Source organism: Drosophila suzukii, chromosome 3 (genome assembly GCF_043229965.1).
Source record: "Drosophila suzukii chromosome 3, CBGP_Dsuzu_IsoJpt1.0, whole genome shotgun sequence".
NCBI lineage: Eukaryota > Metazoa > Arthropoda > Insecta > Diptera > Drosophilidae > Drosophila > Drosophila suzukii.
In genome coordinates, this window is record NC_092082.1 from 72233601 (window position 1) to 72247960 (window position 14360).

At 41.7% G+C, this 14360-nt stretch overlaps 6 protein-coding genes across 8 annotated transcripts in view; 2 read left to right on the forward strand and 4 right to left on the reverse strand.

Moving 5' to 3' along the window:
* RpL34b (Ribosomal protein L34b) overlaps window positions 1-14360 on the forward strand; it is a 195028-nt gene that overhangs the window by 46450 nt on the left and 134218 nt on the right. The gene's annotated exons all lie outside the window — the stretch shown is intronic.
* LOC108017331 (keratin, type I cytoskeletal 9) lies at window positions 1431-2532 on the reverse strand. The gene is made up of 2 exons (XM_017084361.4): window positions 2313-2532; window positions 1431-2024 (listed from the first exon to the last, which is right to left on the reverse strand). The coding sequence occupies exons 1-2, from the start codon at window positions 2322-2324 to the stop codon at window positions 1557-1559; spliced, it is 480 nt and encodes a 159-aa protein (XP_016939850.3). The 5' UTR covers window positions 2325-2532; the 3' UTR covers window positions 1431-1556.
* LOC108017330 (keratin-associated protein 19-2) lies at window positions 2933-3473 on the reverse strand. The gene is made up of 2 exons (XM_070995532.1): window positions 3426-3473; window positions 2933-3356 (listed from the first exon to the last, which is right to left on the reverse strand). Exons 1-2 carry the CDS (start codon window positions 3471-3473, stop codon window positions 3039-3041), a joined length of 366 nt encoding a protein of 121 aa, XP_070851633.1. The 3' UTR covers window positions 2933-3038.
* Window positions 4868-5652, forward strand: Edg91 (Ecdysone-dependent gene 91). The gene is made up of 2 exons (XM_036817181.3): window positions 4868-5008; window positions 5074-5652. The coding sequence occupies exons 1-2, from the start codon at window positions 4985-4987 to the stop codon at window positions 5527-5529; spliced, it is 480 nt and encodes a 159-aa protein (XP_036673076.2). The 5' UTR covers window positions 4868-4984; the 3' UTR covers window positions 5530-5652.
* On the reverse strand, window positions 5950-8339 carry LOC108011001 (uncharacterized). The gene is made up of 2 exons (XM_017076027.4): window positions 6713-8339; window positions 5950-6645 (listed from the first exon to the last, which is right to left on the reverse strand). Exons 1-2 carry the CDS (start codon window positions 7625-7627, stop codon window positions 6505-6507), a joined length of 1056 nt encoding a protein of 351 aa, XP_016931516.4. The 5' UTR covers window positions 7628-8339; the 3' UTR covers window positions 5950-6504.
* sll (adenosine 3'-phospho 5'-phosphosulfate transporter 1) lies at window positions 8436-10910 on the reverse strand. Of its 3 annotated transcripts, none has more exons than XM_065867163.2 (5): window positions 10655-10910; window positions 10419-10557; window positions 9301-10354; window positions 8934-9059; window positions 8436-8852 (listed from the first exon to the last, which is right to left on the reverse strand). In XM_065867163.2, exons 2-5 carry the CDS (start codon window positions 10460-10462, stop codon window positions 8682-8684), a joined length of 1395 nt encoding a protein of 464 aa, XP_065723235.2. In that variant the 5' UTR covers window positions 10463-10557; window positions 10655-10910; the 3' UTR covers window positions 8436-8681. The 3 variants fall into 3 exon arrangements, with proteins under 3 accessions (XP_065723235.2, XP_016939857.3, XP_016939858.3); XM_017084368.4 differs by having other exon boundaries at window positions 10419-10600; XM_017084369.4 differs by having other exon boundaries at window positions 10419-10606.

The following is a 14360-nucleotide window of genomic DNA, read 5'->3' on the forward strand; positions in this document are numbered from 1 at the left end:
TATGACATTCCTCATTCTGACTTATATTTTTGTTATGGCAGCCAAAAAACTGAAGGTTATGGGCTAAAATTTAACGATCCTCATCACTTTTAGGAAAAATTTGTTTTTTGACCAATTTTCTCAATTTTTGTTGGGGTTACATCACTTTTTTTCGAAAAATGTCAAAAATTAAAAATTTGCAGGTTGAACTACCAATTGATTGGAAATTAAGCAACGAGCTCAACGAGGTATGACATTCCTCATTCTGACTTATATTTTTGTTATGGCAGCCAAAAAACTGAATTTTTATGGCGAAAAAAGGGTACAAATTTTTGTAAAAAATGGCAAAAATTAAAAATTTTCAGGTCGAAATGCCAATTGATTGGAAATTAAACAACGAGCTCAATGAGGTATGACATTCCTCATTCTGACTTATATTTTTGTTATGGCAGCCAAAAAACTGAATTTTTATGGCGAAAAAAGGGTACAAATTTTTGTAAAAAATGGCAAAAATTAAACATTTTCAGGTTGAAATGTCAATCGGTTGGAAATTAAACAACGAGCTCAACGAGGTATGACATTCCTCATTCTGATTTATATTTTTGTTATGGCAGCCAAAAAACTGAAGTTTTATGGGCTAAAATTTTTGTCAAAAATACAAAATTCAAATTTTTGTCAAAAATTCGAAATTTTTTTTCGGTTTTTCCATCGTAGTTCAGCCAAATCAAGGCGTACAGCTAAAAGACCGACTGTTTTGAACAGCTTGCTAAATATGCTAACGATCCTCATCACTTTTAGGAAAATTTATTTTTTGACCAATTTTCTCAATTTTTGTAGGGGTTACATCACTTTTTATTGGAAAAATGGCAAAAACTAAACATTTTCAGGTTAGGATGCCAATCGATTGGAAATTAAACAACGAGCTCAACGAGGTATGACATTCCTCATTCTGACTTATATTTTTGTTATGGCAGCCAAAAAACTGAATTTTTATGGCGAAAAAAGGGTAAAATATTTGTCAAAAATACAAAATTCAAATTTTTGTCAAAAATTTGAAATTTTTTTCGGTTTTTCCATCGTAGTTTGTTTTGAACAGCTTGCTAAATATGCTATCGATCCTCATAACTTTTTAGGAACATTTATTTTTTGACCAATTTTCTCAATTTTTGTAGGGGTTACATCACTTTTTTTCAAAAAATAGCAAAAATAAAAAATTTTCAGGTTAGGATGCCAATCGATTGGAAATTAAACAACGAGCTCAACGAGGTATAACGTTCCTCATTCGGATTTATATTTTTGTTATGGCAGCCAAAAAACTGAATTTTTATGGCGAAAAAAATGTTAAAATTTTTGTCAAAAATACAAAATTTAGATGGGGAAAAATATAAATCATTTTGATGAGAGAGGAAGAACACAAGGCGCCTTGATTCAAAAATTAAAAACGGGTTCATACTGCAGGGAACATTTTTATTACTTATTTAATTAGGTAAATGGGCAAATGAATTATAACTAAATAACAATAATGTTTCATTGTGATGGCAAGGAAATGAATATTAACTAATAACATTATTAAAGACCTATTTTCCCCAGGAACCGATATTTCCACCCCCAAATTCAGATCCTTCACTGTGATGGCTTTCCTCGTGATATTCGTGGTGTTCGTGGTGTTCGTAGCCGCTACTCCTTCCGAACCCACCGCCATAACTGCCCCCATATCCTCCTCCGTACCCGCCGCCGAATCCTCCGCCGTGTCCTCCGCCGAATCCTCCGCCATAACCTCCTCCGTAACCACCTCCATGGCCGCCTCCACCGGCATGACTGGCTAATCCGGCGCCCAGTTTAGCGCCCACGGCCGCTCCGAGTCCAAATCCAGCTGCTCCACCCACCAATCCGCTCTTAAGGCCTAGCAATTTGGGAGTGCGAACCTTCAGACCCACAAATCCGGCACGGGGTCCCTTAAAGGCCAACAATTTAATTTTTCCGGCTGAGGCATTTCGCACAAGGAATAAAAAGCATATTCCCACGAAAAGAAGAACACTTGAACGCTGAAATTTATAAATAAATATACATACTGAAGTTAGTAAATTAAAACTTTATCAAAAAAATGTTAAACCATCTATTTTTCTTAAAAGCAATTTTATAATGTTCGATTTTTTAAAAAGACGTTTTAATTCACAAGTTTTTTATAAAGTAAAGATGTGCCTTAAACATTTTATTTTTGTTTACTGTTTTCTCTTTTTTTTAATTTGTTTAATTCACTTCTTAAACACTTCGTTAAAAAAAAATTTGGTTGCTTCTTGTCTAATTAAAATCCATCACACTCTATCACTTACTATGATTTGCATGTTGTCTTTAATGCTATTTTAAGGCAACTTTTTAATTGATTATATCTGTTTTGGAAACAAGCACAGGTTTATTTGGTGTTTTTAAAATTATTATATCTTGTAAAAACTTCAAGTTCAACTGTGTGGGCCGATGACGAAGCTGGTCTTTTGGCTTGGACTGGCACAACGACGCGTGATCAATTGAAGCGGCTGCGCGGCGGTCGACGCTTTTTTATCTCGCTGACGCTTTTTGTGAGCGATCCGAGTTGCCCTTATGCAATCAGCCGTTGAAGAGGTCTTGTTTGTCTTCGCCATTGTTGTTGGTGCCGATGTGAACTTCAGGCAGTGGCTTATATTTGCCTTATGCACATGATTTGCCCCTGAAAATTTCAGGTTTTTCGAGAGCAAAAAGAGTGAAAAGGGGGTATGCGAGAAGAAATGTTGAAAATGAATGAGCTGAAGACCAATGAATGTCAATGGGAAACGTGCCAAAAAAAAGTTTGTTAGTATAGAAGCTAGAAAAATTAGAAATAAGATCACCTTTTCGAAATGTATGCTCAGCATTTTAAGTGAAGTCTGATAGCAAACATGCAAATAGAAAAATTAATGCACACTTTGGTGAATCATTTTGGGTATTTACGTTTTATTGACCTCCATCACATTAAAAGCCAAATAAAGAAATCAAACAAAACAGGGGCAGAAATTTCCAGCAGCTACGCGCTGTTTTTTCCCAATTTATCTGCCGAATGGATAGACTCCGTAGCCGGAAGATCCGTAGTTGTTGTAGTTGCTGAACTGATTGTACTGCTGCTGATAGCCACCGCCATATCCTCCGCCGAATCCTCCATAGCCACCGTATCCAGGATATCCGTATCCCCCTTGATATCCTCCCGCACTGCTGCTCGCTGCGGCACTAGCTGAAGAATAGCTCCCTCCATATCCTCCGTATCCTCCATAGGGTGAAAATCCATAGCCAAATCCTGATCCTGGAAACTGCGGGGCACTTAGAACTCCGGCCAACAGGCAGCTCAACAGGAAAGACAATGCTAAGTACTGCAACGTTTTAAAGAAATTCCAAAGTAATGGTTAGTCTGCGAAGATAAAACTTTAATGTACTCCCACCTTCATGGCTGGCAAACAACTCAATGGCAACTGATCAAAGTTTTCCATTCTTATAGTCGCTAAAAAACGGAAGTAAACTTCGCAGTAATTACAATAATGAGATTTAGCATAATTATAGAACAAATGCGAGACTATAATCATTAGTACAGAGTCACTTGGAGCTTGGGTTATAGATCTTTGTACATTGTAAATACTTATTGTGGTTCATTAACCTTAGTCAGTCCTAATAAGATGCATTTTTGGTAGTCCCTAAGTATATTTACATCGGGAATTAGCCATATTGAACATAATAAAATATTACAATATTTAATTTAAAAAATAATTAAGCTTCGTTAACATCTTTTATATCTGGGTTGTAGCCCCAAAAGAACCCTTATTTAAGTACAACATGTTTTCTGTTTATAACTTTATTGAAATTCCTTGCAACCCTCGAAAAACCTTGATAAATTCAGCTAAGTACATCTAACAAATTCTCACATCCTCACTTTTTTACCACGCTGTCATCGAATCTAACTACAATTTCCTGACTAGCTATGATAAGATGTGGGTTGGTCTCACTTTGGTAACTCTGCTGACGTCAACTTAAGGTGAATAAACTGAAAACGAAAGTGAAGGCGTAACATTTGAGCAGAATAAACAAAAGATGTTGGGCACATCCATATAGCAGACATCTAGTTTTTCATATAGTTGGATATGCCGGAATAGCAGCAGTAACAAGTGCTAATGAGCCAAACAAATGCGGGCCGGCCATATCATTCATCCCGACCTGCTTCGCTGCACGTTCTTCGTTGAAGTTTGTTGTCTAAGTCATTTGTTTTGCATGTTGTCTGTGCACTGAATATGTTGAATACCCTAAAAAGGAGCCGTATTTTTTCATTATTCAAGAATGTTTTGATTTTGGTATGCAGTCAATATTTTTAGCATATAATATAAATAATTTATTTATTAATTTTACCCATGTTTTTTTAATTTTAGCCTTACTTAAAGTATTTCTAATATTAAAATCTAAGTTATAGAACTCATATAATAAAACCAGAAAGTATTATTATAATTTGTAATAACTTTTATTAAGTATTTCAATTCAAAGTTGCAGCGTCATCTCTGGGTTAGAGTACAATTTAATCGTTATATTTCTGTCTTTTCTAGTTGGTCTTGAAAATCGCCGGGTGATTGTAGTATGCCATCGCTTCAGTGATTATTTTTATTGGGTTTTCCACGATCTTGATCGGAGGGGAACCGCAGGTAACCCTCAAAAAACAACAACGATAATTTAGTTTTTGGGGCTGTGCCTTCAGAAAATTAACGCGTTCTGGGGCCCAGTGAAGCATCGCCAGGTAAATTGTCTCTTGCTCGAATTGCTGGGGGAATCCGAGATTTCGTCACAAACTGGTTTCGCTTTCGCCGTGTTTGTTCTGCAATTTGCGTAGAATCACTTGGCGATGCGTGGCGCGTACTTGAGCTTCTTGGCCAGATTGAAGCGGCGGCTAAAAGGCGGTATAAAAGCGGCGGGCACTTCACAATTGCAATTTAGTTTCGACCAAGAAGCCCTCGTAATCGCAATGTTTGTGCTTCGTGTGAGTTGTGTAAGTCGGGCTGCTATTTTACCGATCCGATTGGAATGGATATAATTGATTTGCTGATTCCACAGATGCTGGCCCTTCTGCTGATCGCCGGTCAAGGTCAGGCGGCGCCCGTCAAGGCCGAAGGTCGCACCTTGGGCCTTTTGGGTGGAGGATTCGGAGGCAGTGTGGGCCTGAGTGCGGGCATCGGAGTGGGCGGTGGCCTGTATAGCGGATTCGGAGGAGGCGGCGGCTATCCCGGTGGCTATGCCAGTGGCTATCCGGGAGGATATGGTGGATATGGCGGATACTCCGGCTACCCTGGCTACGGAGGTGGTTACTATCCAGGAGGAGGTTACTCCGGCTTCGGACACAGGCCGCATCACCATGGAGGTGGTGGATTCTACCCGGGCGGTGGCTCCTACTACAACCAGGGCGGCTCCTATGGCGGCCAGTACAGCCAGTCGCAGTATTCCAATGGATATTACAATGGTGGTGGCTACGGAGGCGGTGGCTATGGCGGTGGTGGATTTTTCGGCAAGTAAAGCTCCTAAATCTCACCACCTGGCTAGTGAAGTACTTGTGATTCGCACTTTGTAGATTGTAAAATACACACACGAAAAAAAACATAAACCAGAAATAATAAGCTCAGTTTAAGACTCTTGAAATCCGGTTTCTCTACTGGGAATATTGTCCTTGGCGCTGCCTTTGTGGCTCTTCTCTCGCTGATTTTTATGAAGTAGACGCGACGTGCATAAATTTAATGGCCACAGATCCGAGATTTATGCCCAGGCCTAAGTAATCCATCGCCTGGAAACTGTCTTGGGAATTCCCTGTTTTAATCTTTCTGGGAGGTAATGGCCGCATTCAGCAGAACAACAAGATAACTGATTACTGATGGATCGTCTTTCAACAAATAGCTCAGCTTCAGTTTATTAAAGCTTCTGATGTGAATCGTTTTAATTATTTCCATTATCCAAATCGCCTTCACATTCTGGGCTTCTTTGCTATCCTGATTCCGCAAGGATCAAAGGGAGCTCCCCAGGATAATGGCAGCAAGCCTACTGAAAGATTCTCCTAAGCAATGAGGAAAATATTGCCTTAAAACTATGAACCCCATGCTAGGAAAGTTGTCAGCGATTGAGGACAAGATAGAAGTTATTATTATCCAAGCCGAACTGAATTCAAATGTATAATAAAAATTAATCATATGATTTTATTAAGGATGAACAAAATAAATGTTTTAGTTTAAGTGATTCAATTTCGATTAGACTTTTAAGATGGAACAAACGATTTTGGAATGAAATGGTTTTAAAGCAGAACTTGACGGAAAATAAAAATATATAAGCTAGAGCTATGTAAACGTATATATTCTTATATAGCTACATTCTCAGTTATAAGAAAGCACAGTCCAACTAAGTGTAAAAATATTTCGTACATAAAATCGTTCCTATTATTCCTTAAAATCTATTTACACTAAAAATATACATATCGCTATATAAAAGCTCGAATTTAAACGACTATCCATAACTGCTCCGCTGATCCCTGGACCGATAGCCTCCCGTTTGGTATACTGGCTGCACTTGACCCGTCAACTGCTGAATGATACCATTTACCGTAGTGGCCACGCCTCCAACTAATTGAGCAGGGGTCACAGGAGGCTTAAATTAAGAGAAAATATATATATTACAAAATATTTTTTGATTAAGTTACTTTCTTTTAACTTACCGCTCCGGCAGAATCGTAATACACACGATTGGGAACGGGTCGCCGCACTGGAGGTGGTGCCGCATAGTTGGGATCCACTTCAGGATCGCTCTGCGCATCCCCAGGGGGGCGAATGGGATCCCGTAGGGGATCTCTTATTGGGACACCGGGCACTGTTGCAGAGTTCAATATTCCCGGGGCAAAGAGCGACAGCCAGGTGGCAAAGGGGGCATAGGGACGCACTGGCACTGGAATTGGTTGAACAGGTGGCAGGGGGTCTGACAGGAGGCCTCCGCCGGGGCCACCAAATCCTCCGAGTCCACCTCCTCCATAGCCGCGACAACCGCCCGGATAGACTTTCACCACATTCACGTCGAACAGAAAGCGACCCTGCTCATCGGGATCCTTCTGCCCTCCCTTGGCATCGCGGCCAAAAGGAGAGCAGGGACCTCCGCCGTATCCGCCATAACCGCCATATCCACCGTATCCACCGTATCCTCCGTATCCGCCATATCCTCCCAGGTAGGGCCTCGCCAACCTCTTGAGTTTCTTTTTTAGCAGCAGGGTGCGTTCATCACCCACTTCGTCCAACTCCTGATTGGAGGCCCCTGCGAACTTGGCATTCTCCTTGTCCGATTTATTGGTGGTGATCTCCTTCTTGGCCTTACGACCGCTTAGGGAGCTGTACGAGTTGCTGGAGTACGATGGTGAGTAGGCCCTTCTGCGGGGATACTCGTAACTGTAGCTGCGCTGATAGGCCAACGAATAGCCCAAGGCTCCCAGTAGGAGTAGAAGGAACAGTTGCATGTTGGTAACGCGTCTCGATTGCTGAATGACTTCTGCACGCTCGGAGGGATGGGCACAAACTAATCCTCTAATGCGGAGCACGCCCCAACTTATCACCTTGCCCGTGTGCGAAAAAAATCCAACTCGCATTTGGCAAATTGGTTGCTATTCCCTTAGAAGGCAGTCAGATACCGGCGATATTGCATAATGCCCTTTTTTATTGGCTCGAATTTTTCCAGGGCATTGTTTTGATATGGTAATTCAGGCCGCCCACCCGAGCCACCGGCATAGCCAGCCTCATCATCATCAGTATAATCGCCCACATGGCACAACAATGGCGAAGAAAAAACTATGTTACACTCTGCGACTCATGTGCATTGACCTGAACCGAACGGTGGAAGCTCTCACCCAACGCTGTTTTTTGGCCAAAACCACGTTTCTGCCAAAAATGTAACCCGAAAGTGGGTCAATGTCGAGCTTGACGACTGCACCAACTGCCGCTAATATGGGAGCCAGGCCAAATAGGTTGGCGGGGATGCACGGATGCTTTTCACATTAATCAAAATGTTTTTACAATGTTAGACAATTAATTTTTTTAGAAAAGTAAACGACTACCCGATTTATAACGCTCTGTGTTGCTAATAATATCTAATCAAAAAAGATGTCCACAAAATGCTATGACATAAATATATTCAGTTGCTGTAAATATATTAGGTTTCAATCAAAACGAAACAAAACTATGAATCATGTCTTCAATCTTGGAGTTAATAATCAAATTTGGCTAAGTGAAATCAAGACATTTTAAAGCTGTTTAAAGATGAACAATTTACCAAAAATGGTTTTAAAAAACATTAGCAAATCGAACGTGAATTCTCAGAAATGGGTTAACATAGCGAAGTCTGACTTATACAAACATACTGAATATTATAAATAGACAATTTCATATTAAAAACTAAACTTTTTGCAGTACCTATGCATATAAAAAGTTTATTTAAGCACACATATCGGCGTCTACGCTTACGGTTAGTATAAGTATACATTCAACTTAGAACTAGGAAAACAAAACTGTACAACTTTTGGGGTGTCCAAGCAGCCTCTGTTTGACCTGCGGAAGTGGAATCTACCATGAGCTACTATCAGTACAATAATTAGGCTGAGCTAGGAAGTCTGTGCGTTGTATTTGAGGCTTGTCCACGTCCCATTTTTAGACAGCCATTTTGGGTTTGTTAGCCTCGGCCCGTTTGCGTATGGCCCTCAAGCGCTGGTTGCAGTAGACCCTCAGGAAGATGGCCACGAAGACGATCAGAACACCAAAGATGCCCAGCAGAGAAATGCTGTGCTGGTAGATGAAGCAGGAGAGCATGATGGCCACGGCCTGTAGGGACCAGAATAAAATTCCTCGTGAGCAGACAGTTGAGTAAACAAACCTCATTCCTCTTCTAGAAAAATAACTCACCTGACGCAGAGTCATTATAATGGTAAACACAACTGGGCCAAAGACATCAATTGTGTGATAGATAAACAATTGCCCGACCGCTGAGCAAACAGAAAGCACTACCATGTCAAACACAAACTTCGGATGCTGAATAAAATAAATAAAAAGAAAGTGAGGTAGGACCCATCTGGGAAAGTACACTATATATCTACTGGACCGAGAAACCTATAAAATGCCAAAATGTATACAAATAATGTATACAGTTGGGCCAAGCCAAACATCTTAGTTATAAACAAGTGCCGATTTTAGGTTGTTCAACTTATAAAGAACAAATAAATCAAATATTCTTTAGATTTGGTCATTTTCTTCTTCATATTTATCCACCTACCTCTGTGGCAAATGCCAAAGAATCCATGAATCCGCCCTGCATCGACAGCGAGGCTCCAGTGAAGATGGAGGAGAACAGGTTCACGCCGCACATCATTTGCAGGGGTGTCATGCCGTAGCCCTTGAAGAGCGATCCCTGCCAGTTGGCGGTGAAGCTGTCGAAGACCATGTACATAGAGAGCAGGAAGATTCCCGTAAGCGTGGTCACTCCGCTGGCCTTGCTGCTGTCCGAGGAGCCGCTCATGAAGAATATCATACCCAAGGAGATGAGTAGGGCCGTCACATACTCGTAGCTCTCGTATTTGGCCTTGGACATGAGTTTGCCCATTAGCATCACGGGTATGATTTTGCAGGACTTGGCCAGCACCTGGGTGGGAAAGTTGACAAACTTCAGGGCCTCGTACTGGAACCAGGCGCTCATTATGTTCGAGAAGGAGGCGTAGGAGTACTTGTACAGCGGTGCCCGATGACGCACAGGCGAGGGCTGCCATTGCAAATAGGCCAGGGCCACGAGGAAGGCCAGCAATCGGTTGGAGAACACCAGAAACTGAGAGTCCTTGAACTTGGCACTTTCTCCTGCGAAGTTAAGATAGTGCTGCGTCATTATCTTCTCCTGCAGCACGCCCCAAGTGAGATAGGAGATCATTAGTCCGCCAAAGCACCAAAAAAGCTGCACTGCCTCCTGGGAACTTGTTCGCTTGGCGGGTGCAGATGCCGCCGGACGTTCCTTGTCCGCGGAACTGCCACCACCATCTTGTGGATCGTATCCAGAGTTGCCCGTGATGCACATGTTGATGGCTCTGTGCAGGAAAGTCTTGTTGCCCCTCTCCAGGTAGTTGATCCTACCCACATACTTGTAGATCAAGTAGCCCGGCACAAAGACGCAGCTGTAGCCAAAGCAATTGACCAGGAGCTTGAGAAACCAGGCGTAATCCGAGCTCTGGGACTCGACCAGCTGGGAAAGGGTCACATCCTTGTTGTAGTAGCCGCCCAAAGAGGCTCTCAGCAGATCCGAGAAGAAGTGTATGACCAGCAGGCTGCCCAGGATGAAGGAGCTGTAGACGAGATTGGAGGAGGTTATAGTTTTATAATGGACTGAGTAGTAAGGTTGTTTCATACCATATAACCAGCTCCGGAACTCGACCCATCTTGTAGACATACATGTGGCGCGTTTCGTGGATTCTCTCGGATTGAATTCCCAGTGCTGCTGACTCGACTGATTCGCCGGTTCTTATTGAACCCTCGGGCGATTATCTATCTATTCTCAGTCAAGTGTCAAGAGTTCAACAACCGGCGCAGTGCTGAAACTAGTTTTTGCATGATTCGCACACACGAAATCAGAATCGGCTAATTACCATATCGCTGGTTTGTTTACAATCGGTTTCGGTGGCCAGATGTGCGTGTGGTGCGTCTGGCGTTTGAAGGTGTTCTGTTCTGGAGATCCGACGGAGTGGGTTTCCCGTGGGAGTTGGATCGCGCAGCCGGCACTCTGGCCAGCTGCTCAAACAGTCTGGTCGCTCTGGCGTACGTGGAAATAGGTAATCTCCATGGTTTCCAAAGGGTTTCGTCGGCTATTTTTATTTATTTTACTTTGTTGGTGTGTGACGGCTTTCTCTCGCGCCCATAATACCGAAACGCCTCTAAGAAGCTGCCAGACCAGGCTGCCATTTCGACAGCTGGTTACACTAATATGGCGGGAACTTTAAATGTTTGTAGTTGCCAGATCACCACCCAAAAACATTCAATTAAAAACTATCAAAAATTTTGCAAGAGTAATAATGTCAAAATTCCCAGAAAGTGCAGGAATATATATAAAAACAAATTTAATAAATGTGTGTTGTACGGCCATTAACTTCGGTAATGTACCAATTTTTATACCCGTTACTCGTAGAGTAAAAGGGTATACTAGATTCGTCGGAAAGTATGTAACAGGCAGAAGGAAGCGTTTCCGACCCCATAAAGTATATATATTCTTGATCAGGATCACTAGCCGAGTCGATCTAGCCATGTCCGTCTGTCCGTCTGTCCGTCTGTCCGTCTGTCCGTCTGTCCGGATGAACGCTGAGATCTGGGAAACTATGGGAGCTAGGCTATTGAGATTTGGCGTGCAGATTCCTGAGCTTCCTACGCAGCGCAAGTTTGTTTCAGTAGACTGCCACGCCCACTCTAACGCCCACAAACCGCCCAAAACTGTGGCTCCTACAGTTTTGATGCTAGATAGAAAATTTTAACTGAAATGTAATGTTCTCATCAATACCTATCGATTGACCCAAAAAAAAGTTTGCCACGCCCACTTTAACGCCCACAAACCGCAAAACCCTGTGACGCCCACAATTTTCATGCTAGATAAAAAATTTTAACTAAAATGTATTGGTCTCGTCAATACCTATCGATTGATCCAAAAAAAAATTTGCCACGCCCACTCTAACGCCCATTACGCTTAAATCTGTATACCGCCGGTAGGTGGCGCATTTTAATCTCGCTTTGCTGCTTGCATATCTCCATATAGCTGAGTAACGGGTATCTGATAGTCGAGGTACTCGACTATAGCGTTCTCCCTTGTTTTTGACTTATTTTGTTTATTGGATCGTGAATGGTTAACAGATGACTTAAAAACATAAAGTAATTATAAACAAAAACTAAAAATATTATAATAAAAAATCCTTTTCCAGTTGATTTATAAAATTGGCGAGCTATTGGTTTTGCGTTTTGCATTCATAATATTTAAATACAATTTTTGTTCTTAATTCTTAAAAATATTTAAATTCGTAAATTTTTTTTTATATTGTATAATTAGTAAAATATTTTAATAGACGTTGCTAAGATAATTGATTTTGTTTTTCTGTTAGAATTGTTTCATTTTTTTATATACTAAAAAATGATATGCCATGCTCTCAAGCAAAACTTACAGTCAAACGAAAGGAAATTCCGTTTGATGTCTACTACCAGGCGTACAGCAATTGGAGGAGGAGTGTGGAATGTGTGATTCAGAGGACACCCCGAATGAGTTGAAATCGAAAGGACTCGGATGCCAGCGTGTGTGTGTTTGTGTGCGGGGGGTGTGTCGCTTGACATTGCCACAGTTTACTTTAGGGGTGGGTTTCGATGGCAGTGGCGTGTCCTCTGCGAGTCTACAACCCTCAGAACTGACGATTTGGGTTTTTATTCGGCTAATATAGATCTGAAAAAATCTTTTTTCAAATATTTTGGTAATTTTACAAAATATTAAATCAACTAAAACTTTACTTTTGCGTTTATTAATAAGTGGTAGAATATAAGTAAAAGATACAAAATCAACTACATATATAATCCCAGTATATTTTATTTTTAACCAAAACTGAGTAGTTTTAAACGGTTTTTTATTTCAGGGAAAATATATGTAAGGAAAATTCAAATATTAAATAAGCTAGCAATACCTTTTTTAATGTATATGTTTAATAAGTTAGAAATACCTTTAACTTCCAAACTTATTTCATTAATTGCCACTTAATTATCTAGCCATTTTTAATCCACCCATTTCTCATCACTGACAACCACTGAAGCAGGGACTACGCCCCTGCGGATGACGGGTCACAATTCCGACCGCCCAAGTGGGTGGGCCACGGGCACCGGCAGCCTCCGCGTTGTGCCGAGCGTTTCAATTAGCGAGTGCGGGCACTGGGTGGCGCCCAAAACGAGCGTCGCACTGCCGGACTGGTTCTTTGTGATTTTTGCCAAGAACCCGGCCAAGAACCTCTGCAGCAGCAGCAGCGGCAGCACATTCAAATAGACAGACACGTGTCCATCAGCGGTTTAACCCTTCTTAAGGTAACGCCCAAGGATTACCAGGCGAACAGGAATACGAGGGGGTGGCCCATCGCCCGGCGCAGCCACTGCGCATGTCGCTCACTAGGGCGTGATCTACGGGGCGGAGTATAGTGCATGGCCAGCCCCATGCCCGCCCACCCGCGGAAATGGAAATGGGCTGGGTTCTTTGACGTTACCACTGTCGAGGCCATTACATAACGCTAACATGCGAGAGCAGTCCGCACGACGGGCCAAACCGGTTAACAGTTACGTCGTAACTAGGAGCAACCTTAGTGCACCAGGCGAACAGAATCGCCAGCCGGAGCGTCCATTACTACGTCTTTACATCGAGGCAGCCACCCCCAGGGTGGTTTTAGCCACAGTTGCGGTTGTGAGCATAGCACAAATAAGTTTATAATACTTCCCATATGGCCCTGGTGTTAAGAGGGAAATTAAAAAAATTCGTAGCATACATTTGGACACCTTATGAAGAACCTTTAGTCTGTTGAGATTTAAGGATCTATTATAAGGTAGAAGTAAATACGTAAATATATCTGAAGATACGATTATATTATTTAATAATATTGAAACAATTATATACATTTCTTAAGGTTTCCAAGCACGGGTATTATAAAAGGAAATACAATATCATAGCATACTTTTGAACACCAAAGAGTCGAAAAACTCTGAGAGTTTTGTAAAAAGGTTATATTGTGGTACTTCTAATTTATGTAAATATGTCTTAAGAGACGGTCATAAGATCAATATACTTAAAATGTTTTATAAAAACATATTTTTTACAAAATACAATAAATTGTTTTGTTAATATATTTAAAATTTTTGCTTTATTTAGCTTTTATTATTTTGGCCGCATTTGTACATGGTTGGTGGTGATTTAGGGGTTGCTCTTGCGGCATCATTAAGTGCGCCACTCCTGCTCAAGGTCGCGTGACACACACAGAAAGAGAGCCTGTTCCTGTGTCTTTGGCTTCGTCCTTGTGTGCGTTGCAGCATCTCGCACACTCATCCGATTTCTGCATGTGTATTCCGGCGACACGTGTATCCGTCCGTCACATACTCGTACACATTCTTTCGTGGTAGATTTCGTACCAGGGGATCATAGTTCTCAGTAGGCGGAACAACATGTCAGCATAATTCGGAATAGTCAACGCACATGTGTGCGGCTAATGGAATCAGTGTGCGTGTGGTGTGCCGAACGCACACTCATGCGGGTGAACATGTATGCAAGGGGGTGGGTTTACCGTCTGTCTCTTA

Excerpts from the sequence above, each read along its gene's own strand:
- LOC108017330 (XM_070995532.1), bottom strand. The coding sequence starts at position 3,473 with ATGGAAAACTTTGATCAGTTGCCATTGAGTTGTTTGCCAGCCATGAAG. Across the intron at positions 3,357-3,425 it reads GTTGTTTGCCAGCCATGAAG|TACTTAGCATTGTCTTTCCT; the intron begins GTGGGAGTACAT and ends AAAACGTTGCAG.
- Edg91 (XM_036817181.3), top strand. The coding sequence starts at position 4,985 with ATGTTTGTGCTTCGTGTGAGTTGT. Across the intron at positions 5,009-5,073 it reads TTGTGCTTCGTGTGAGTTGT|ATGCTGGCCCTTCTGCTGAT; the intron begins GTAAGTCGGGCT and ends CTGATTCCACAG.
- LOC108011001 (XM_017076027.4), bottom strand. The coding sequence starts at position 7,627 with ATGCGAGTTGGATTTTTTTCGCACACGGGCAAGGTGATAAGTTGGGGC. Across the intron at positions 6,646-6,712 it reads ATTACGATTCTGCCGGAGCG|CCTCCTGTGACCCCTGCTCA; the intron begins GTAAGTTAAAAG and ends TCTTAATTTAAG.
- sll (XM_065867163.2), bottom strand. The coding sequence starts at position 10,462 with ATGTATGTCTACAAGATGGGTCGAGTTCCGGAGCTGGTTATATG. Across the intron at positions 10,355-10,418 it reads GTTCCGGAGCTGGTTATATG|CTCCTTCATCCTGGGCAGCC; the intron begins GTATGAAACAAC and ends TCTCGTCTACAG. Across the intron at positions 9,060-9,300 it reads CTTTGGCATTTGCCACAGAG|CATCCGAAGTTTGTGTTTGA; the intron begins GTAGGTGGATAA and ends TATTTTATTCAG.